General features: G+C 48.9%; 1 protein-coding gene across 9 annotated transcripts in view; it reads right to left on the bottom strand.

Moving 5' to 3' along the window:
• Positions 1-24,737, bottom strand: part of SLC43A2 (solute carrier family 43 member 2) — a 40,029-nt gene that overhangs the window by 12,618 nt on the left and 2,674 nt on the right. For 8 of the 9 annotated variants that reach the window (XM_042965673.1, XM_042965672.1, XM_007076113.3 and 5 more), the window contains 4 exons: positions 16,529-16,736; positions 15,182-15,237; positions 13,964-14,040; positions 631-723 (listed from right to left, as the gene is read on the bottom strand). In XM_042965673.1, the coding sequence (XP_042821607.1) occupies positions 631-723; positions 13,964-14,040; positions 15,182-15,237; positions 16,529-16,736 (434 nt within the window). Of the gene's footprint in view, positions 1-630; positions 724-6,703; positions 6,706-6,798; positions 6,926-13,963; positions 14,041-15,181; positions 15,238-16,528; positions 16,737-24,737 lie in introns of those variants that run through there. The other variant, XM_042965675.1, reaches the window with a different exon arrangement.

The raw sequence follows: 24,737 nt of genomic DNA, 5'->3' as shown, positions 1-24,737 counted from the left end.
ACCCTCCAGGTACCTTGATTCCCCGGTGGCCAGCCCGCGTCTACGACTCCTCCTCCTTATCCATGGCCTCCCCGCCATGTATCGCAGGAAAGGGGTTTTGATTTGGTGCTGAGACCACAGGTGGGACAAGCCCCTTTTGAAGACTTGGCAGGGGCAACAGTATTTGGAGCGGGTGCCGGGGCTGACAGACTGTGAGGTGTTTGCTTCCTCCTGACCCTGTGTGACTTCCATGGGCTCAGAATCCTGCCTGGGAGGGAAACAGCTGAACCAACTTAGCCAAGAGCAGCGCTCTGGCTAATGAGGAGTAACAGCCCAACAACAACAGACCTGGGGGTGGGGTGACCTGGGACAAACCCACCCATCCCTCTTCTCTACCCCAGCCCAGAAATGCAAAGGCGGCCTGCGGTAACACCCTGTGTGATATGCTTGAATTTTCCGTCTCCCATGGCTCAGTGGTTTTCTTTTCTTACTCTTGTGGTGGCCAGGTGCATCCTCCCAGGTGTGGGTGGTGGGGAGGGGCGAACCCCAGAACCCACAATTACTTCCCTCTTCAGAGGAGGCTGAAAGAGCCTTGGGAGAGGGCTCTGCTCAGACATTAGGACAAGAGGGTGAGGCTGGTCACACCCTCACCTTGATTCCTGGGAAGGTGACTGCTGAGGAGGCATAGGATCCAATCATCAAGGCAATAAACGTGGACCGAAGGTCACCAAACATGTTGGGTAGCTGAAAGACAAGAAGCAAGGGAGACCTGCTGAGGGAATGGGCAGCGGACTGGTGGGGGAGGCGTGGGGGAAGGAATCAAGGTATCCTCAGGTTCCATTTCTTATCAGCTCTCCTTCCTGTGTCATTGAGGGGGTGGTGTGGGGAGTGGGTAATTACGGCTTTTCATCTGGGACTTAGTTTGATAAGGGGAGGGGAGATTAATGCAGAACTCGGAGACCGGGTCAGACTCTGAGCTGTTGGACTTCCTGGCTGGTGGGTGTCCCTCCTCTTTGCTCATGCCAGGGGCCTCTGCGTCTTTGCAGGGTTTCATTGAGATGCCAGCGAGCAAAGTCGGGAGCCTCAGGCATCCCTCAAAGGGAGCAAGCCTGTTAAAAATAAGAATCTATTTGGGGATGAGAGTGTCACTGTATACATAAAAATATCAGTGTCCCAGAAGGACCAGATGTCAGCAAAAGCTGCTTTTGGTTCTAAGACAGTAAGCTTCTGGAAGGTGCCAATCTGAATTCTACAGTTCCTCAGGGCTGACAGGGGAGCCAGCCTAGTCTGGGATTCCTGCTTCTGGTTTTTAAGTGCAAGGAGAGCCCTCCCTCTCCATCTCACATTTTACCCCAGTGATGGGCATCGGAGGAGACCGATGGCAAGAAAGACTCAGTCTCTTGTCCCAGCGAGGTCGCTCACACATCTCCTATCAGCTCATTCTGGGCCTACCACCACAACTTCAAAGCTAAGACCCACCCAGCCCGCGATTCTACACAAATCCAGGCACAGTAAATGTGACAACACAGTCACCGAGGCAAACAGACCTAGGGCAAAGTACATCCTCCCAAACAGCCAGTTTGTATCTCCTCTCCCTTGCCTCCAAAGAGACGGAACTGCCATGCTGTGAAGCTCTCCTGTCCCACGTCCACAGTGTCCAGAGCATCAAGATCACTCTCTGTGTAGCTATCCAACCTGCTTCACTGAATTCAGGCTGTTCATATGGACCTAATCTATGACCCCCTCTCCCATTTGTCCGGAATCACATTGGGGTTTTCTTAAACACGGAACACTGCTGCCTGGGAGCCAATCCATTGTTGCTGAGTGCAGGCAGTTTGAACTGGCCTTTCCTGCCCCTCATCATTTCTGCCTGTTTTGCCCACAATTAAAAATGAGGAAGGGACATCACCAAAATTAAAAGCTTTTGTGCTTCAAAGGGCATCATCAAGGGGCTCCTGGGTGGCTCAGCTGGTTGAGCACGCGCCTTCGGCTCAGGTCATGATCTCACGGTTTGTGAGTTCGGGCCCTGCGTCGGGCTCTGTGCTGACAGCTCAGAGCCTGGAGCCTGCTTCGGATGTTGTGTCTCCCTCTCTCTCTGCCCGTTCCCTGCTTGCACTCTGTGTCTCTCTCTCAAAAATCAATAAACATTAAAAAAATTAAAAAAAAAAAAAAGGCACCACGAAGAAAGGGAAAAGACAATGCACAAAAGAGAGAAAACATCTGCAAATCATACATCTGATAAGGGACATGTGTCTATACACTATGTATATATAAAAGACTCCTAAAATTCAATAATAAAAAAATAACCTATTTTTTATTTATTTATTTATTATTTTTTAATTTTATTTTATTTTTTAACGTTTATTTATTTTTGAGACAGAGAGAGACAGAGCATGAACGGGGGAGGGTCAGAGAGAGGGAGACACAGAATCTGAAACAGGCTCCAGGCTCTGAGCTGTCAGCACAGAGCCCGACGCAGGGCTCGAACTCACGGACCGCGAGATCATGACCTGAGCCGAAGTCGGCCGCTTAACTGACTGAGCCATCCAGGCGCCCCTAACCTATTTTTTAAATGGGCAGAAGATCTGAACAGACATTTCTCCAAAGAAGATCTACAAATGGCCAATAAGCATATGAAAATCCACTCAGTATTATTCATCTTAGGGAAATGCAAGTTGAAACCACAATGAGATATCGCTTCATGCCCCCTAGGGTGGCTATAGTAAAAAATCAAATAATAACAAATGTTGATGATATATATAGGAAATCAGAACCCCGATCCACTGCTAGTGGAAATATAAGATGGTACACAGGCACTTTGGATAAGTCTGGCAGTTGCTCAAACAGTTAAACACAGAGTTACCATATGACTTAGAAACTTCACTCCTAGGTATATACCAAAAGAAATGAAAACAAAATGGACTCACAAAATTGTGGCAGCATTCAAAAAAAAAAAAAAAAAAAAAAAAATTGGGAGGCACCTGAGTGGCTCAGTCAGTTAAGTGTCCGACTTCGGCTCAGGTCATGATCTTGCAGTCCATGAGTTCGAGCCCCGTGCCGGGCTCTGTGCTGACATAGCTCAGAGCCTGGAGCCTGCTTTGGATTCTGTGTCCCCCTCCCCCCTCCCCCTCCCCCACTCGTGCTCTGTCTCACTCTGTCTTTCAAAAATAAATAAATGTTAAAAAAAAATTGTGGCAGCATTCTTCACAATAACAAAGAAGGGCAAACAAGGCCAATGTCCATCAGTAGATGAATGGGTAAACAAAATGTGGTCTATTTATGCAATGGAATGTTATTGAGCCACAAGAGGAAATCAAGTACTGATACCTACTACAACATGGATGAACCCTGAGAATATTATGAGAGATGAAAAAAACAAGTTACAAAAGACCGCATATCGTATGACTCCATTTACACGAAATGTCTAGAATGGGCAGATCCATAGAGACAAAAAATAGATTAGTGGTTGCCCAGGACTGGGGTAGAGGAAGCTGGGAGTGAATAGGGAGGAAATGCCAATGGGTACAGGGTTTCTATTTGGGGTGATATAATTGATTACAGTGATGGCTGCACAACTCTGAATGTACTAAAAACACTCGATTGTACACTTTAGGTGAATTGTATGGTATGTAAATTTGTCTCAACATCACTGTTAAAAAATACATGAGTAAGATACATAAGATGATTTGGGGTCCCAGGATTAAAAAGGAAAATGAATAAATCTATAGTGTATGGCCAATAAGCCATTCTATGGCATAGGGCCAAGGTGGCCATCTAGGCTCCCCTAAGAATTCCAAGCACACAAAGAGCTCTTCTTCCAGCCTTGACATAGAGTGGACCCTCTGTCCACTCAGGCTTCTCAGATAGGATCAAAGGGGGATAGAGAGCATATTGAAATTCCCCCCAGCAGGAAACAGAGGCAATGTGAACGCTCATGTGTGCCCGGGAACACCTAGGTGACTACTAAAAGTGCCTAATCTTACTCTTTGCACACCTGCTTCCCAGGTATGCTGCGGTTCAGAGGACATGCCTCTGTTCCTGAGCTCACATATTCGGGCTGCTCTGTGCTGGCTCACCCAGCAAGGCAACCTTGCAGCGGAGGCATTTCTGGGGTCATATCCGCCCCAGGGAGAATCCAAAGATTTGTTCTGCTTATATGGAAGGAAGGAACTGTTCCAACCTGGGATGCCACTCCAGCCATGGGAAATAAAGGAAGAAAGGGATCAAAGAGGCCTTGGAACTGAACCAGAAGAGCGCATGGAGGCCAAGCGCCCGGTACAGGAAAGGCTACTTGGTACAAAGTCAAGCCAGAAAAACACTCTTGTTGCCTGTAGTCACCTTGAAGCACAAAAAGGTATCTCCCAACTTTTCAACAGGGCTGGGAACACTCTTAAAAAGGAGACAGCTTGCTAGCTAGCCTTTTTCCTTCTTAAGCTCAAGTTTGCCTTAATCCTAACCTAGGCTAGAGGCCAACAGAACAATGGACTCGGGCTAGCATACACCCCTGGCCTGATCTTCTGGAGTCTTCTCCCCAGAAAATATCCAGCCAGGGCAGGGAAGAACAGGAAGCTGAGAAAGAGGACTGACTTCCCATCTGCCCATGGATGAGGCCCTTGCCCTCATACCTAGACAAGGACAGTGGCTTTTTAGCTGTCCAACTTCTCCCTGCCTAGAACACTCTTAGCGACACCAAGAAAATTTGCCCCAACATGTTATTTTGGTCAGTAGGGCGATTCTTAGGGGGAGTATAGCCTCAGGTCAAACTGTACTACACAGTGTTCTCACCAACACCTATATCCTTTATTTTAAATTAGGGTTATTTTTTTCTGATTACAAAAGTAATGTATGTTCATTGTAAAACATTTGGAACAAAGTATACATAAAGAAAGCTTAAAATAAAAATCCCCCTGATATACCCATTAACTATTTTTTATATATTTCCCATTAACCTTTGTCTTATAAATAACTTATAAATAGCTTTTAAACAAAACTGGGATCATATGCTACATGTCGTTCTACAATTTTTCCCTTTTACTTGATATATTATGTTTTCTTTCCTTTTAAGTTTATTTAAGATTTTTAATTTTTTTGTTATTATTTTTTTAATTTTTAAGTAATCTCTACACCCAACATGGGGCTCGAACTCACAACTCTGAGATCAAAAATTGCGTGCTCCACTGACTGAGCCAGCCAGGCACCCCTATAAACGCTTTCTAACTTAGTATTCACCTTCAACATAATTTGTAATGACTGTCTGGTATTTCCTTATCTGGATGGTCTATAATTTATGCAACCACTTCTCTGATGTTGGAATTCAAGTCCTTTTTAATTAACATTCTTAAAGATAAGCCTATGTGCACATAGCTATTATTCCCTTAAGGTAAATTCCCAAAAGTAGAATCATTAGGCAAAAGGGAATACACATTCTTAAGTTTTTGTGATATCCTGTGCCAAACTGCCCTCCAGAAAGTTACACCAATTGATAACTCCCACCAGAAGTACAGTAGAGTGTCTATTTCACTGTATCCACTCTGGCATTTCGTGTTATTTTTAATATTTGCCACTTTACCAACATCCTTGTTTTAAAATCCATTTCTTTGTGTATATGGATGAAATGAATGAGTAATATTTGCTTCAAAATAGTCTGGATGGTGGGTAGAGACAGGAACAAAGCAAGGCTGGTTGTGAGTTGATAATTGTTGAAGTTCAAGATGGGCACATGGGATCATTATACTATTCTAATACCATGTATATATTTAAATTTTTCCATGACTAAAAAATGAAACTAAAAAATTTACATTTATTGGTTACTAATGACTTTCAACATTTTCTATAATTTTTAAAATCAGCCATTTGTATTCCTCACTTGTCCTTTTCTCCTATGAGGATGTTAATCTTTTTATATTGATTTCATATAGGCTCTTTATATATTAAAGACAGTTACGGTTTGTCCATAGAGTGCAGGTATATTTTCCTAGTTTGTCATTTAACTTCTTAGTTACTTTACCTTCTTCTTAGTTCATGGTGTTCTTTTGATCAACAGAAGTATTTAAATAGGTAGTCAAAGTGTGTGTCAGCTTTTAGGGCCTACGTAGAATTTCTGTCAGATGAAATCTCTCTGAAAGAACATCAAGGGTGACCTTGACCAATGAACCCCAAACTACAAACATCCTGACAATGTCAATGTGTGGTCACAAAAGAATAGCAAGCACAGGAGAAGAGAGGGTTTCCCTAAGGACGCTAATTATTTTTTAAGTGTTAATACTAATTGTGTTTTTCCTTTAAGCCACTTCCTTCCCTTCCTCCTAAAGCTGTCATGCCTGCCAGGAGATTTTCCCCATTTGCCATGCCCAGAAGCAGCTTGATTAGATGATTTTTCTTATTATTAAGTAATAATATATAATAATATGGCATAATTATATTAGCATAATAGCATATAATAATAAGACAATAGCATTATCATAATAATAGCAACCATTTTTAATACCTACTGTAGGTATTATCTTAAAAACCCTCAAAACAACCTTCCAAGGTAGGTTCCAAGGGTCACTTTTTACACTCACTTGTTGGGTATAAAACTCTAGGATTAGAAAAGTCGAGGGACACCCTCAAACTGGTAAGGGTCAAATTTGGGATTCAAAGCAGGTCAAGCTTCCGTGCATAGCCACTGGACTACTCTGCCTCTTGGAAATCTGAGTTTGGTCCCCAGGGCAATTACCATCACCTCTCAAGCTTCTATTTGCTCCTTATTAAGCACTCTGTCTGCTCTCCCCACTAGAGTTTTTTTTACGTCCCTTCCAATGCTCCTTTTGGACCTACCTGCCCCTTCCCTCCTCTTGACCTCCCCGTGGTCCAGGGCCACACCTTCAAGTAGACTTGCACTTGCCCTTGGACTTTCTCCTATTTCCTCCTCATGTCTGTCTCCTCCCATTCTGGTCTCCTCCCTCCCACCCTCTCCCTCCTTCTGGCTCCAAATGACCTCATCTGCACATAATGGCTACTCAGAAGCCCTGATGATGGAGTGATGGCTGGGCACTGAGCAGAGTGCCTTAGTGCGGGCCTCAAGCGCTAGGTGGAGAGGGAAGAACGAGCTCTTCTGCCAAGTAGGAAGCTGGAGCCAGGCTACGATGACAGACGACAGGGGAAAACACTCAGCAGGAGGGGTTTCCTGATTCTGGATTCACAACTGCACTCACATGGGGGGAAGGCAGGCCCCCTCCCCACGCTCTGGGTGCTTCCCGTAGCCACTTCTGCTGTCTCTGCAAGGGCTGGGGCTGGAATAGCTCGCGGGGCAGAACCCACGGCCTAGCTCACTCTAGCTCACTCGGGGATACCAGTGGTGACTCATTCTCAGCCCCGTGGCTGCACTGTAAACAGGCCCTGGCTCTGTGACCTTCCCAGAGGGGAAAACAGCAGCTGCAGGCAGCCCTCCCCTGGAGTTCTGGCCACAGAACATGGCTACTGGACAAGAGGACCCAGAGCCCTAGGCTCCGTGATGGTGAGGACTGGCTAGCGTCCTTGCAGGACCTTAAGATGCCTCTCTACTCAGGGGCCCCAAAGACAGGCCTTGGCTGGCAGGCAGGGACAGAAGGACCACCGTATAGCCCCTCGAACTGACTTTCCAAATCCATGGTCCCCCAAGCCCACCAGCTAAGGGTGCACCCTGGCCCTCAGGGAAAAGACACAAGGCCCCTTCCAGAGGTGGCTGGTGTACACACCCAGAGCCCTGTACAACTTGTATAGGCCGGGATCCAGGTACCAGTCTGGACAAGCAGACTCAGCAAAGCTAGGCTATTTCCTAACCCCAAACAACCGGGCAGCTCCAAGCACACACTGCCAGGAAAAGGTCCTTGTGGTCACCTTTCCGCTTCACTGCTGTAGGGGTGGGGAGGAGGAGTTCCACTCCCGAAACCACCTCATTTGCCTTCCCAGCCAGGGCCAGCCCTGCCGATGCCTCCACTACACCTTCTGTTCACCCCCGAACATGTCACATGGTGAACAAATTCATAAGGCAGAACTCTCGGATGGGTGAATTTTTCCCAGGTCGGTGGCGATCAGCTGGTTAGTGGGCTCTCAAGGCCCGGGATAGAAGCTAAAAGACAGCTGGCTCCAGGCACTGAAAGTCCTGCTCACCTGGCACTTTGGCCTCCCAAAGTGGGCTCCCAGAGAGCTGGCTGGGGTGCTGTGGGGATTTTCTCCTGGTGGTAGAAATGGGCCAGCTGAGCAGCAACGCCGAATTCCCATCCCCCCACCAGGGGGCACATGCTTCACTGCTGTGCCCGATTCCTTTGCCTCACCTCTTCTTGGTATTTAAAGAGGGATATTTATTCTGTTCTCCTCAAACTCTAGTCCCAACTCCCATGGGATCATTTCTTCCTCAGATTTAAAGTCAGACTTCAATGAATCAAATAGGAAAAGCCCACAGAGAAATTTTTCATTAAGGAGCCTGACAACAGTTTGGAACCACTTTGCTGCAAGGTTTCCAGCTCAGAACCCACTCCCGCCGACAGGGACAGGGGGCAGAGTAATGAAGTGGAAAAGATATGTTCACAATGTTGGTCGCATCTGCTCCCATCTCTAAGCAACCCCGGGCCCTGGATCGCAGGGTGGCAACCCAAAGATGCAGCCTCAGCCGCCGGCCGGTATTTACACTCCAGCCAATGAAGCGAGTTAAAGGGTTGTACAAACGCTAGACATTGGGCAAACAGACCAAAGTGTTCTGTCCAGATGTCCAGCGGGAAGGCTGGGCTCTGCACCTCGGGGAGTGCTCTGTTCCCATGGAATGACCTCACCCTCCCCTGAGGATGTCACGAGGTTCAGGCCCTCTGCTGTGGGGACCCAGGAAAGTCAGTTCTGGTTGTCGGCAGCCCACGGGCATGGGATTTCAGTCTTGCCCTTTGGAGCCTCCGCTCTGGAAGGAAGGATCACCCAGGAGTACAGGCCTCTCAGGCACTATTGACCATCTCGCCCTGGCCTGTGGGGAAAAGGCATTTTGCCAACTTTGGGGCCTCTTCTCCACCAATAGGGTGACCGCTCACAGCCCCTGGTCATTTTTATTTACACCACAGCCCATACTACACAAAACTTCTTAGAACTCAGAAAGTCCCCAAATTAGCATTTCTATGGCAACACATTCCCCCAAATTCCCAGGTTATCACAGAGTGATTATCCACGGCCCCAAAGAAGTGATAGGAGATTTGATTTAGGAAGTTCCTAAAGGCGACCCTAAAGACTCCTTTGTCCCCCAAATTAGAACATGGGTGGGAGACAAAACAGAAAGTGCCGTTGTGCTGCTAGCTTGGCATCTTTGGGGGGCAATCTTGGCAGTTCTGCTTTTTAAAGGCCTGGGCTGTGTCAGAAAGAGATTGAGCTCTGCTCAGCAGAAGCCTCGGCCAGCCCTAAAACATTGCCCAAGAGCTCTGGCTCTGTCCTCACTGACCTGCTTCTCATTCCCCTTTTGGGGTCTATTCTGGAAAGGACAGCCACAAGAGCCCCCATCTGAGACCACATGGGACAAGAGAATGCCCACTGAGATCCCTCGGGCCAGGGGCAGTGGTGGAGGCGGGGAATGACTTAGAAAGTGCTTAGGGAGTTGGCCCATGTACCTAGGAGGGGGATCAGTAGGATGGGGGTGAGGGGATGAGGGGGTGAGGGCAGCACCTGCCTTCTGACAAGGAATAGTAACTGAGCAGCTTCTTGGCGCCCTGCACCAAAGCTTGTAAAGCGCCCGACAGTATATATTTTAGGTTTTGCAGGCCATATAGTCTCTGTACAACTCCCTCACTCTGCCCCTACAGCACAAAGGCAGCCACGGACAATAGTAAACAAGTGGGCACAGCTATGTTCCAATAAAAACTTTGTTTACAATCTGCACCCCACACTGTAGAGGCCTCTTTTAGGCAGCAGGCTTGAGCAATGGAAACCTGAGTAAGGGAAAAGGGCGCACGGTGACCACTGGGCTGAGTACAAACAGGCCCATTAGGTGACCCACCTCAAAATAGCCATAACTCCCAGCTGACCAATGGGCCACTTACAACTGGGCACAGGTGCCGAAGAAGGAGCATACATTCCCATAACTCCTCACTCCCCACCTTAACTACAGCCCCCCACCACTGCCTCCTGGCAGATGTCTCTCCTTGGCTGTTCACCCACCGCTCCCTTGCAGTGTATTCAATAAACTCCCATCTCCTTTGTTCTGCCTTGGGTGAATTCTTTCACTGCCCTCGCCTCCGGCTTCCACCTGGCCTCTACCTGATCGGTTGCCCCACACCCACCAGTGGTCTGGATTTGGCCTAGGGGCAGCAGTGTGCTAACCCCTGCTCTAGACACAAGAATGGAGACCTTAGGAGACAAGCCACCAGCCTCCCTTAAACAGACAGCTGCTAACCAAACGCTTTAAGTAACAATCAGATGGTTTTCTTGCCTGGTCACTATGTATCCTATGTACCTTTGACCTCCCAGTGGGCGGGTGAGGAGCCAATGGGAGTGCTCCCGCTACAGTGCTTTTGGACTGTGAGTGCTTTTGGTCTGTGTTAACACACAGACCTGTTAGAGGCTGATGAGGGCAACAGACCCTCCCGCAGAGAAGCGCACACACAATTTGCTTGCATACAACTTTAAGGGGGTGTACAGTCCTCCTTAAGTTTATTCATGATCACCCAGAGGCCTCAAAACCCTAGGGGAAGATCCCTTGCTCACTCCAAAAAGAGAGCTAATTTTTTTTATATACAAAAGAGCTCTTACAAAACACTTAAAAAAGATCAACAACCCTGTAGAAAAACAGACAAATCGCACAAAGAAGCAATTCACAGAATACAAAAGACCACAAAAAAAGAGGTGGAAAGATGTTCTGCCTCGTAAACAATTAAAGGCAAATTAAAAAAAATCATGGTATATCATTTTCACCAGATCAGACTGGCTAATGTTTAAAAGACTAATAACAGGGCACAGGAAGGGGTGTGGAGAAAGGGCCACTCTTACTCCTGGTGGTCCACCAGAACCAGTATGGGGAAGACCAGCAATCCCACTTCTGGGAGTTTATTTTACAGAAATATACGTACGGGGGTGTGCACCTTAGCATCATCATAAATCAGGAAGACTGGGGACCTGGGGCGCCTGGGTGGCTCTGTCGGTTAAGCATCCGACTTTGGCTCAGGTCATGATCTCGCGGTTTGTGAGTTTGAGCCCCGCGTCGGGCTCTGTGCTGACAGCTCGGAGCCTGGAGCCTGCTTCGGATTCTGTGTCTCCCTCTCGAGCTCTGTCTCTCTCCCTCTCTCTCTCTCTCTCTCAAAAATAAATAACAACATTAAAAAAAAAAAAAAGTTTAGAAATACTGGGGACCAACCCAAGTGTCCATTAGCAGGAAACTGGTTAAATAAATCATGGTACATCTATATTACACAATAATATAGCACTATTTCACAATGAGTAGATCTCTAAAGTTTAAAACAATAAGGCAGATTTCTAAGTGCCAGCAGAAAAACATGTGAAAGATATATTAACTGAAAAAGGCAAGCTGTACCAGCCTTTTTAAAAAAATAACACGGGTATATACAGATTTGTTTGTTTATCTATAAGAGAGCGCGTGCGCAAGCAGGGGAGGGGCAGAGACAGAGAGAGAATCTCAAGCAGGCTCCATGCTCAGTGCTGAGCCGGAGGCAGGACTCGATCGCACAACTCTGGGATCATGATCTGAGCCAAAACAGAGTTGGATGCTCAACCAGTTGAGCCACCCAGGCACAGATTTTTTTAAAATACTGAAAAGATATAGTCTAAGCTGATGAAGGTGTACTTAGAGAATTTTACAGTATATATTTCCAAAATATTGACTTAAAAAAATTTTTTTTAATGTTTATTTTTTTTTTGGGGGGGGGGGGAGATTGAGCACAAGTGGGGGAGGGGCAGAAAGAGAGGAAGACACAGGATCCGAAGCAGGCTCCAGGCTCCAAGCTGTCAGCACAGAGCCTGACTCAGGGCTTGAACTCACGAACCACGAGATCATGACCTGAGCCAAAGTCGATGCTCAACCAACTGAACCATCCAGGTGCCCTTAAAATATTGACTTGTTAACATAAAAACATTTTTGTTTATAATCATAAAAAACATTCAGAAAATAAATCCTTATAAGCCTACTAGCCTCCCCTAAATGTTCCTTGATAACAACCACAAGCTCATTTTAAAGGTTTTTCTTTTTTTTTTGTTTTAAGTAATCTCTACCCCCAACCTGGGGCTCAAACTAATGACCCCGAGATCAAGAGTCACATGCTCTACCAACTGAGCCAGCCAGGTGCCCCTAAAGGCTTTCTTAAAGGTGATTCATGGTGTGGTCGTCTTTATCCATGTGTCTTATGCTTGATTACAATAGAGCACCCTTCTCTGTCTCAGAGCATAAACTACTGATGTTCAAGGCCCATCTTTTGTTTTTATCCCAAAACTCAGAACTGCCATAACATAGGCACAGCCTGACTTAAGTAATGGAGATGATGCCAGGTTTTTAATTTTCATGTTGATAAAAAAAAGTTGGTCATTTTCACTCTGTCAAAGAACAAACAGAACCATGACTCTTGTTTCACAATTTACACAACTTAGTGGGACTTGTGTACTTTGGACACTTTTGATATATTTCTTATAGTTTTGGTATCTATTTTCCCCTGAGAATTTGAGAGAAAGAGGGATATATCCATTAAAAACAAAAAAATCTACCTGGTTAAAAAAAAACAGAAATAAAAATGCACAAAAGAGTACAGAGTAAATCTCCCTCCTGTCACAGACGGCAAGGCAAGCAGAGTTCCCAGATTTGTGCCTGTCACCCACACCCGAGTTGTCACCCACACCCTGAGCATCCCACATACACAGCCCTGTGCTGTGCCCTTCTCACACAACACAGATCTCTCTGAACTCCCCATTTCCATGTGCCTCCACCAGACGGTTACCCCTTCCCACCAGGACAAAGTTAATAAGGCAAAGTGAACAGGATAGGCCCTGGGCTGGGCCTGGCCATGGGCTCACAGCCTGCAGGTAGAGGGGTCATGGAGATGCCAGCTACCTATTTAAGCTCCTTCCAAGAAGACCAGCAGTCCCAGGGCCCCTCAATAGCATGACTCGACTCACTAGTAGAAAGGGAAATCAGAAACCAGAGTGCCCTGCGAATGGCAACAGTAGATATTACATCATATAAGTTTTTCAAGGGGAAACTAAGGCAAGCCAGACTTTGCTGTCGGGTGGAAATCTCTCTGAGAAACGTAGTATTCTCACTTCTTTCCCATCACCCAGCTCTGAAGGGCAAGCCTGCAGAAAGCTCCCTTCGTCTTCCTGGGGAAGACATTTTTGGCCTTCTTTGACTCTCTTTCTTTCAACCTGGACCTTCCTGCAACCACTCTCACCTCAAAAAGAAACACATTCTGTGGTGTTCTACTGCTATAGGTAAGGTAGGTGCTCAAGCATCCCAAGAAAACATCTCCCTCCTCAGGTCGGCTCGCTGTGCCCTGGCATGTAGAAAACCAAGAAGAGACGCAGCCGGGTACTCCCCTGAGCTTTCCATTCCAGTCTGGACAAAGGCAATGGTGAAGGGCGAGGAGATTCCAAGGGAGGATTGTTTCTAGAGTGCACTATTAGCCAGAGTTGCCATGGAAAAGGAGAGGAAAGAAAGTGGGCAGCAGCTTTTTTCCCTCCTGCTCCTGTCTTCTCTGGGTACGTGGCTAGTGAGGTGGCTTCCTGGGTACCTAAGCCAAGATCAAAAGGCAGGGGATGGGCTCACTCCGAGAGCCGTGCTCTGCTGCCTTGGGGCCCGCCTCCGGAACCTCCCAGCCCGGGAGGCCATGACTGGCTTTGCTGCTAGGCCGCTTCATCACCAGCAGCCTCTCCTGCTTGGGATGTCCAGGCGCAGGTAGGCCAACGGAAAGCAGGGCAACTGAAGCCAACAAAAGCTGCCTCAGATTCACAAGGAGATGACCAAACGAGAGAGCTTTAAAAAATCAATACTTACTGTTAACGAGGTGAAAGTCATGCACATCCCACCAAAGCCATTCAGAGACAGGGCGATGAAGATGAGCACAGACAGAGCTGGAAGGAAACAGAAGGCTCATCAGCCGGGAACCACGGCTGAGCTTCAGGGAGGCCTGGCCCGCTGCCTCGCAGAGAGCAAGCAGAATGGACGACGGGCCATCGGGGGCTAGCGCCAGACACCCGGGGAGGGGGAGCTGGAACAGCCTCTTCCTCCTCACCACCCTCCTCTTTGATTTTACAGGACTTGGACTCCTGCTAAAGGTCTGACGCCACCCCCTCCTTTCTCCATTAACCTTAGAGCAAGCCAGAGGCCCAAAGAAGCTGCTTCACCGAAACCAAAAATACGGGTCTTCAAAAATCAGTAGATGAGCCCAGCTAAGATTTTGATGAAACCCAAGTTCTATTTTGGTGTTTGTTCTGAAAGTCTTTGAAGCAACAGCTCCACCTAAACAGGGTTGGGGACCAGTTGGATTCTAAGCCATTTTTTAAAAATGTAGGCTCTATGCCCAACATGAGGCTTGAACTCACTACCTGAGATCAAGAGTTGCACGCTCTTCTGACTGAGCCAGTCAGGTGTCCCAGCTTCTTTTTTTTTTTTTTTAATTTTTTTTTTTTAATTGAGAGAAAGACAGGCAGAGTGCGAGCAGGGGAGGGGCAGAGAGAGAGGGAGACACAGAATCCAAAGCAGGCTCCAGGATCTGAGCTGTCAGCACCCAGCCTGAAGCAGGGCTCGAACCCAAGAACCATGAGATGGTGACTTGAGCCAAAGTCGGACGCTTAACCGACCGAGCCACCCAGGCGCCCCCTAGATGCCCCAGCTTTTAAGCCAACTTCACAGTGCTGGCCTAGGCTGCCTCAGGGGACTCAGCTCCCAACTTCTGGACACACCCCTCAGCTAGCCTGGTTCTTAGAACTTGTCTGGGGTTGGCATCAATGAGGCCATCAGGGACTGGCTTGGCTTGTGATGAGATGGGAGCACGGTACACCCCAGGAGCTTCTCTCAGACGTCTGTCTGGGGGACTGCTGTCTTACCCAGCCACCCGTTTGAGATAAGTAACTGCGTGAAGGCCTAACAGGCATCCCCTCTAATTTGAGCAGTAAGGCCTGGCATGGCTTCCTAGAGCAGATGGACCTGTGAGCACCTCTGGGCACTCTCTCCCCAGTCCCTGACCAAAGAGTAGAGGAAAAGCATACTCACAGTTTGGGTTACTTGCTCCATATGCAATCAGCAAGCAGGAGACAGCAAAGCAGGCACTAAAACCAAGCAGAAATAGTACGTTATTTATTATTGTTGTAAATAGTGTTATTTGGAAGTATTTACTGTAGGTCAGATGTTTTCAGAAAATGCATATACATTCTCTCATTTAATTTAACATTTCTAAGGAGTATAATTGGCTCCGTTTTACTCATGAAGAAAACTAAACAAAAAGAAAGAAATAAACAAACTACATTCTCAAAAGTCTCATAGCTAGGAGGTGTCTTAAACTGCAATTCAAGGCCCGAAGGCAGATCTGGTAAATACCACTGTCCCCTGTGCCTTCCCCTCCCATCCTCAGACTGGAGAGGCCAAAGCTCTGAAGTGAGAGAGAGCACAATCCATTCTCCAGGTTCCTCTGCCCGTTGCGCCAGGGGAGGAACAGAACCGCACTGAGCATGAGGGAGATAATGGCAGTTTCTGAGTCCTGGCTGCCTGGCTCCATCCTGGGGACAGAGGCCTCTCAAGCTCCAAAGAATGAGTGAAACTGATCCCCTACCCATGCCCTTCACGGTCACAGGCCTCACCCGTTGCAAACCACTGCCCTGCATGTGATCGTTGTCAGTGGTCCTGGTCTGGGGAGGATGCTGGCCTGAGAGGGCTAGCTTCTTGGTGGACTGACCCTGAGTCTGGCAGACTGGAGCTTTACGGACCATATCAGGAAGTGCACAAGATGAACCACTGCGGTGCTGGGGGGTGATGGAAACAGGAGGACTTCTGCTTTATCGCTTTTTTTTTTTTTTTTTCAAAATTTTTTTAAATTTCAATTTTAGCTAGCTAACATACAGTGCAATACTGGTTTCAGGACTGGAATTCAGTGATTTTTTTTTTTTTTTTTTGCAATTTTTAAAAAAAGAAACTATTTTATTATTTTTAATCTTAGCCACTTTAATTGACACTTTTTGTACATGCATCATAAAGCACATAAAACATTAAAAATGGCATATGTGTATATAATTGATAATTCCATGCTTATATTGGACGTACACGTTCAAAATCTTTTTTTCTAATGGGAGAGGCCAAAAAGATGGTAGAAACCAGTGTTCTTAATGATAAGCAACTCCAAACCTTCCCAGGCGGGCCTGGGGCCCTGATCCTTTTTTATGCAGTACTGGCATGTCTCAAGGATCACAGGACCTACTGATTTGGTGGTGGAATGAGTAGGAAGCCCACTCCGGGTGGGCATTTAGGGAGGTCCACCGTGCATCTGATAGCAGGTACAAGGATTCCCTACAGTGGGGACCTCAGCCCCAGGAGTCCCACCTGCCCACCCCCAACTCCTGCACTGACCTGCCCAGCAGCCTGAGCTTCCTCGGGCCATACTTGTCCATGACGATGCCTAGAGGTAGGGTGATGGCGCTGAGCAGGAAGGAGCCTACGGTGAAGGCTAAATTTAGCATCTCATCCTGGGCCTTGCAGCTGAGCCAGCCATTCATCCAGCTGACCTCCTCGTGCTCCAGCTCTTCCGTGTCCCCCACTGTGCCGTTGGTGACATTCTCTGTGTGTGCAGAAGGAGGGAAACTTGACCACAGGGTTGAGGCCAGGATTCCCAAAGATCAGAGGGCAAACGCACATTCAGACCCCACTGGAAATGTCAGGGCTGGCTCTGGCTCCCCCACAGCAGGTGTAGCTGTCCATCTGGCCCAAGCCCCCTGGAGCGATAAGGTGGAGGCCCTGGTCTTTTGTGGAGGGCACAAACCCTTTGGAGAATCCAACGGAGGAGGCTCTACTCCTGCTCCTCAGAAAATGCATGTGAAGTCTTGTCCACAGTTTGAGGAGTTTTATGTGTCCCTTGAAACACACAAGCCCCAGCTTGGGAGTCCCATTCTAGAGTAACCTATGCTCTGGAAGAATAGGCCTCAGGACCCAGTGTAGGCTGTGGGGCCGCAGGTGGGCTAAAACCTCCTCAGCAGCTCTGTCCCTGGAAACGGACAGCAGCCAGTATGTAGGCGGTCGATCCTAGATCACTTGGCAAGCACAGGCTGCTGGTCTCACCGCAACACTCCGGTTCTCCTCGGTCAACCAAAGGGAAGAGTGAGCGGGTCTCCTTTACTGCTAAGTACAGGAGACTTCTCATACCTACACCTGCTACCTCCCCCGGGTATTTTCACAGCATCGACCACCACACATACTGTGTCACAGAATCCCTGGGAAAGGTTTTTTTTATTTTTTCAATTAAAAAAAACATATGTGTTAATGTTTATTCATTTTTGAGAGACAGAGAAAGACAGAGAGTGAGCAGAGGAGGGTCAGAGAGAGAGGGAGACACAGAATCTAAAGCAGGCTCCATGCTCTGAGCTGTCGGCACAGAGCCTGATGCGGGGCTCAAACCCCCAAACCGTGAGATGATGACCTGAGCCGAAGTCGAACGCTTAACTGACTGAGCCACCCAGGCACCCCAGGAAAGATTTTTTTTTTAATTTTTTTTTTTATATATTTATTTATTTCTGAGACAGAGACAGAGCATGAGCAGGGGAGGGACAGAGAGAGAGGGAGACACAGAATCAGAAGCAGGCTCCAGGCTCTGAGCTGTCAGCACAGAGCCCAACGCGGGACTCGAACTCACAAACCGTGAGATCATGACCTGAGCCGAAGTCGGTCGCTCAACCGACTGAGCCACCCAGGCACCCCAGGAAAGATTTTTTTAAAACAGTCCCAAGTTACTTGCTTTCACTCGTTGAGGTTCACCTTTCTTATTTTTCTTGCTGGGGTCAAGTGTTGCTGTCCCCTGTGGCCACAATCTTGAGCTGCAATCTCAGCCCTTAACCGCCTCTCCAAAATCCACCCAGCACCAAGACAACAAAAACTAGGGAGGAAGAAGCAATGGAGCAGCTGAGGGCTGGAGGGTGGAGTGCAGGCCGGAAGGCGGCACAAAAGCCCTCCCTCCCTGACTGCTAGTTAAGAGATGCTGACTAATCCCACGAGGAGCAGCCTCTGATTAGCTGCGAGGTCACACCGGGAGAGTCAAGGAAACACCTCTCTCCAGATAACTGCCTGACTCCGGATTGCGGCCCTCTGGCGCCAGGGCTATAAAGCTGAGGGCTGCAAAGGCCTGCCCAGGCCTCTCAGGGCTGCCCCAGAGTCACGGAAAAGGATGCACTTAAGGTGAATCATGCTATATGCCAACCTCCTAACCAACAAGCCCTGCTGGGGGCACACTGGTTGAGGGTGAGGTGCTACAACCTGGCCTCTGGGTTCCAATTTTGTGTCTCTACTTCCTACTTGTATAACCTCAGAAAACTGACTTAATCTCACTCTATCTCAGTTTCTTTATGTGTAAAATGGCATAACGTAATAGCAGTATCTACCCCCTAGAGTCTGTCCGGGAGATAAATGAGAAAATCCAGATAACGCTCTGGGGCTCACATGGCCGTAGAAAGTACTCAATGAACAATAGTTATGAGTTATTATTATTACTATCATGGGAGTCCTGGGAGGGTGCACCTGGGTGGCGGCAGAGCCAGACAAAGTAACTGGGTGCAGGGTCCCATAACTGTGTGCGCGTAGCATGAATGTGCATCTAGTCGCCTGTTAGGCTGGGGGCCGTGTCCCCAGCACCTCACCCAGATCCTGGTATACGGTAGCTATTTACTGAATGAATGAAAACAACGGAATCAGATCACAACAGCCAAAAGGCCCCAGAGAGAAGAAAGGAACTAGGACATACGGAACCATGAAAATAGAGGGGACGTACGGAGATGACAGGCACATTGCTAACCTCCTAAAGCCACAGAAACAAGACCCAGCACGCCAGATTCTCCCCCCACCCCCAATCTCTGCCACTTCCAGTTTTCCAAAAGAGGCCCCACCACGTTGACAGCCCAAACACAGGACAAACAGGATCATCTGAGTCCATCAGCATCCGGGTCAGAACCACCACACACCCTGCCTTAGCCAGCGGGCCCGAGCCGCTCATCCACTGTGGGATAGCCTCTGCAGAGCCGGGGCTGCCTCACAGGCTGGCACTGGTTTCTGGTGACAGCTCAGCCAGCAGCAACAGGAAGCGGGAGGACGGGGGTTCCCACGTTGGTGTGCAGATAGGGGCAAAGCAGCACACGTGTGACAGGCTGGATGGGTGCAGAAGGCCCCTCAGGGCCCAGGATCATTGGCTGGCGAACCCTGATTGCGGCCATGCAGGGTCTGGAGCCCATGACGGCACTGAAGGACACAAAATGGCCTGGATGGCTCAGTCGGCTGAGCGTCCGACTTCGGCTCAGGTCGTGACCTCACAGTTCAGTTAGTGAGTTCAAACTCCGCATCGGGCTCGCTGCTGGCAGAGCCCTCTTCAGATCCTCTGTCCCGTCTCTCTCTGACCCTCCCCTGATCACACATGTGCGCGCCCTCTCTCTCTCTCACAAATAAATAAACATTAAAAATAAATAAATAAATAAATGACACAAAATAACTCAGGACTCGGGAGCACGGCAGGATCTGCTGCTACCGGCAGGGAGCCAGAGCTGGACCGGGAACTGATGGAGCCAGGCAGCACCATCTCTGGGTAGAGGCCCCAGGGTGTCCACCCTCAGTTTCCCCAGAGCTGGACTCCTAAATCCATGATGATACTCACCAACAGAGAGAAGATAAATCCCAAGGCAATGTACCCAAAGCAGTCTCCCTGATTTGCCATAAGTGGGGATGTCCACGGAAACATCTCGAATTATTTAGAGATAGCGAGACAGAGAAGCTCATAAGGAGAAAGGCAACACCAGGGGGAAGGATATCTGTCCCCCGTCTTTCATCTTATAGTCACTGCACACAGGAGCAGGGACCTTACACACCTTGGGCCACCGGCTTTCTCTCCTTAAAAAATTCCCTGCCAACAGGGCTGCCTGGCCCTCTGCCCTCCTGCCTCTAGGCAGGGATGTCCAGCAACAGATCAGCCTGGGGTGGGGGGTCCCAGTGGCCTCTCTTCGTCTGCTCATGAAGCAATTTAAAAGTGTCCCTTGCTCCTAGAGGGGGCTAAATCTTCGGTGAGCCCACAAGCTTTGTTGGCAGTAAACAGTCCACGTGAATAGTCACAGATCCAGGAGATGCCCAAACACAGCCACACCCAAGCTGTTCCTCTCCCTCTGCTCTCACCTGGGCCACCGTGGGCCAGGAAAGACACAAACAGATAAGCACAGAGGAAGTGTCAAGCCCTGGGGTGCCCCTCTGCTCCCAGCCTAGAGCTCAGGCCTCACTCCAAACCGGCCTGCTCTGCACCTCACTTGCACCTGTTTATCAAACAGATGTCTGTCTCTGCAGTGGGCGGCCAGGGTGGCCTGGCCCAGCCCAGCCGGGAAAGGTGAATCAAGAGGACAGGCAAGGAATTGGTGTGGCCCGAGTGTGCTGAGAAAATAGCTTCGAGGCTGCTTAGGGGCAGGGAAGAGAGAACAATGCCTGCACTGTTCAGCCCTCCTCCCAGAAGACTCGCACACAATCTGCACAGTGAAAGTAGGGGACAAAAGGGGGTGCTATGACCCCACTCAGGTTCCCCTGACATCTCTGGGTCAAAGAGGGAGCTCCCCCCGCCCCAGAGAAACAAAGGGAATGAGGAACAGAACAGCTGGCTGCATGATGCTTAAGGGAGCGAGGGACACGGGGCTGGAGACCCCTCCAAATTTCTGAGCAGCCCCCTTCTCTGACTGGCTGTTCACTGGGCCCTCCACCCAGGATGCAGGCCCCTGGACCTCCCTGCTGATGGTCCCTGCCCCAGGATCTCCTGTCTGTCTCCCAAATCCTTAGTCTATCCGGCAACAGGAAGCAGCATCTCAGTCCAACAGGGGGATGTAGGTGAGAGGTCAGTCTCAGACACAGAGCAAACAAAAGGCAGGACACAGACAGTCAGAGGGCCATCGTGGGGAGGCCAGGGCCTAGCCCCTTGCTGCGGTCCCGGACTGCCTGTGTATGCTGGCTGCTGTATTCAGTGGTATTCGTTCTGTTTCACTCAGTGCCCTCTCACCCCCACCCAGACGCCACACGAGGCCACCAGCAAGTTGCTTGCCCAAGGTCTCCCAGACAGTACATTATGGGGAAGCTGAACTTGAATCCAGGCTGCCAGACCCCAAAGTTCCTGCTTTTAACCTTCAGGCTGTGCTGATGCTGTACCACCTGAGTTAGAGGCATTTCAGAGAAAATATGCTGAGGGAATGGAGACAGCCCAAGGCTGTCACAGTGTCGGGGACAGCACCAGGTGGCTCTTAATGACACCTAGTGTGAATGGGACCGTCCCCAAGATCCTCCCTGAAAGACAACCCAAGCTGAACAGAACCTTAATGCAACACCACGACGGCAGGTGGGGCCAGCGGATGTGGGGGAGGGAAACTGGGTCACGAAATGGACAGGAGGAAGGCAGGGGTGGTAGGAAGGGACGCTGAGGGTGCCAGCTCCTTTCTGTGATGCATCCTGAGGCCGAGGGCACCAGCCTTTAGACCTTACCCGTTGCTACAGAATACTTTTTTTTTTTTTTAATCCAAAATACACTGGGTGGGGGTGGGAGGGATGGAAACAGTCACATTCACAGCAATACAAGTAAAAGGGTGGGTTTTCAAAAGCTATCAAAGGCCAGCAGCCTTTGAGTGAGGCAGAGACCGTTAAAAGAGGGTCTCTAAGCAACAGGGAATGTCTCTTGTCCACATCTACAGCTTCAGCCCACCTGCAGGGGACCAGTCCTGGCTCTGCTTCCCTGCTGTGACAGCACCACCTCTGCCCCTTCAGGGCCCAGCTTTGTTTCGTGAGGGGTTCGGCTCCCCTGCCACCACAGGCAGAGAGACTGCAGTGGTCAAGAGCACAGAACTGGGATCTGCCTCGGTATCCACGGAGGAGCTGCACTGAGACTTCCTCAGGCAGAGGCCGCGGCTCCACCGCCCCCTCCCCCCCCCACCCCACGCCCAGAATGTGGCAAGACCTCAACAATTTTTAAGAATCTAATAGGTGAACGTGATGGTCACCCTCTTCTGCCTCTGTCCCTTCTTCCTGCCTTGAGAATAAAATCCAACTTCCCGGGGCGCCTGGGTGGCTCAGTCGGTTGAGCGTCCGACTTCGGCTCAGGTCAGAATCTCACGGTTCATGGGTTTGAGCTCCACATCAGGCTCTGTGCTGACAGCTCAGAGCCTGGAGCCTGCTTAGGATTCTGTGTCTCCCCCTCTCTCTCTGTCCCTCCCCTGCTCATGCTCTGTCTCTGTCTCAAAAATAAAATATAAAAACATTAAAAAAAATTTTTTTTAAATAATTAATTAATTAAATAAAATCCAACTTCCCCAAGTGGCCTCCTAGGCCCAATGGGCCTTGGCTCCTTCCCACTCTCCTTGCCCCCTCCTCTCCCAACTCACCCCTCTTGGCCCTCTAAACATCAGAGAGGCCCTGACACCCAAGTTGAAGCAGGTGCCCTCTGTGGCTCTCCTTCCTGGCACCTTGCTCTCCACTGGAGTTCTGACCCCCTCTTGGAATTATATGGTCTGTGTGTTTAATGCTGGCAGACTACAGACTCCCTCGGGACTGCTCTACACCCCCAGCACAGCACCTCAATTAAATGTTTACTGAGCGTGGAGGTTAGATGAAGAGGAGATTAACAGCCCCCTGATCTGACCCTGTCCAAGAGGGCCATCAGATGACAGAGAGAACGAAGAAAGAGGTCAAGAGTGGGTAGGTACGACAGCCATCCGGAGGCCAGAAGGATCCGGTTCTGGAAAAGCCCTGTTCTTCCTGGGCTGGGAAGCCAGTCAGCTTCCTATCCACACCAGGAGGCAAAGCCCAAAGGCCCACCCCCAGTCCTTATCAATCCTGTCTGGTGGGCAAGGCAAAAAGAGCTGAGAGGCAACAGAGAAACGCTCATTTTCTTTCCTTCTCCCACCTCACTATGCTGGAACCCAACACCGTGTCTGTGGTGAGATTCTGGCTGGAGTCCCAAGAACCTTTCAACAGGTTCAGGCAAATTTTCTTTAGAGAACAAACCAAATCAAAGGTCCTAAAAGCAACCAAAAGCTGACAAATTTGCATCTCAATCAGATGTAGACCAGTATGTTTTTCACAGTCTAATTCAATAAATGGCCCAAACGCTTCTCTGTAGTTCAGCCACCTACCAAGTTTGAAAATATTAGGCCTAAGCAGAAACCTTGACCCTAAATCCTCCAGACACTCCCAGTTAGGCATGGAGGAGACTCCTGGCCCCCAAGGGCAACAGGCTACTTGGACTCCAAGAAGCAAGGAGCAGCGAGGCCAGAGATAAGCTAAGTGGAACCGGCAGGCCTGTCCGTCAAGGATGCTGGGTCAGCAGGTTTGCCAGGTAGGCAGAAAAAACAAAATCAAAGGCAGGAGCAAAGGCACGGGATAAGAAGTTGATGTTCAACCTACAACCTGACCCTTCACCTTCACTTTGCTTTATAGAAGGGACGGGTCAAGCCTCTCTAGGGCTTAAACACCAACTCAGCACTGTGTCGGCACAATCTCCAGGACTCCTCCCATTTTAACGAAGGAAGAAGCCAAGGTCGAGGCAGGAATGAAATGACCAGCCTCGATGCTGCCAATACCATAAAATAATTAAGCAGTGGACAATCTGGGGGATAAAACCCTAGAATCGGACCTTCCACAAGAGGTCCAAAAAAAAAAAAAAAAAATCGACCACAACAGTCCCTCAGTCTGGACGAGACGCTAAAAGCTTCATCTGGGGATGATGATGTTTCTTGCTGTTCTTAAAACCCTCGCTGTACCTTGAAAGAATCCATCAAAGAGGCAAGCAGGAAGGGTCATGATCTAAAGCAGGAGGGCGGGGGAGGAGCCAAACACTCCAACCTGCTCCTTCCAGATAGTCCTTAATCTGCTAACATCTCTTGGGCAAAGCAGAAAGCTCGTTCAAGGAACAAGGTCTGAATGACTCTCCCATCTCCCAAGATTTCTTGCTGATGTGGGGAAAGTTCTGCCAAGAACCTTTAGGCTATTGGAAATATTTCTGAGTAGCTAAAGGCTAAAGGTTATAAATGACATACTCTCTGTCCTCTCTCCCAGGTGGCCTCTACATCTCCTCCATTTCTCCTGCTCTAAACTTGTCCCGCAAAGCTTGCCTAGAGACTGAAACACTTGGGGATCTCCTGGGACTGTCAGGAGAGGGAAACAAGGAGGTTTCTACATGGGGTTCCAGGCAGCGTGAGCTGGTCCAAAGTTTTCTCTCCCCCCCAATTTAGAACTCTAGGAAGAAAAGGCATGCCAGCGGTGTGATTCAGAGGGACAGACTTAAGCTATCTCCCTCTAAGGGGACTCGCACAGGGGTTGGCTGACAAAGGACCTGGGAAGAGATATTCCGGAGTTCAACTATTAGATAGCCCCTGTTGGGGACAACAGGAGGGCAGAGGGAAACATTTCCTATCAAGGTTACCTAAGAAAGGGGATCCAGGGTAGAGGTGGGGACTTGGGTCCCACTTCTTGGCTTAATCTACTGGCCTATAGCAATTAGGATCCTTAAACGGGGTCAGGGGGCATGTGAGGGTAGGAGTGGGGGTTACACTCCTTGTAGACAAGCATCCTC

Source organism: Panthera tigris, chromosome E1 (genome assembly GCF_018350195.1).
Source record: "Panthera tigris isolate Pti1 chromosome E1, P.tigris_Pti1_mat1.1, whole genome shotgun sequence".
NCBI lineage: Eukaryota > Metazoa > Chordata > Mammalia > Carnivora > Felidae > Panthera > Panthera tigris.
The sequence above is the reverse complement of the archived record's forward strand: the minus strand, read 5'-3'. Positions and strand labels throughout refer to the sequence as shown.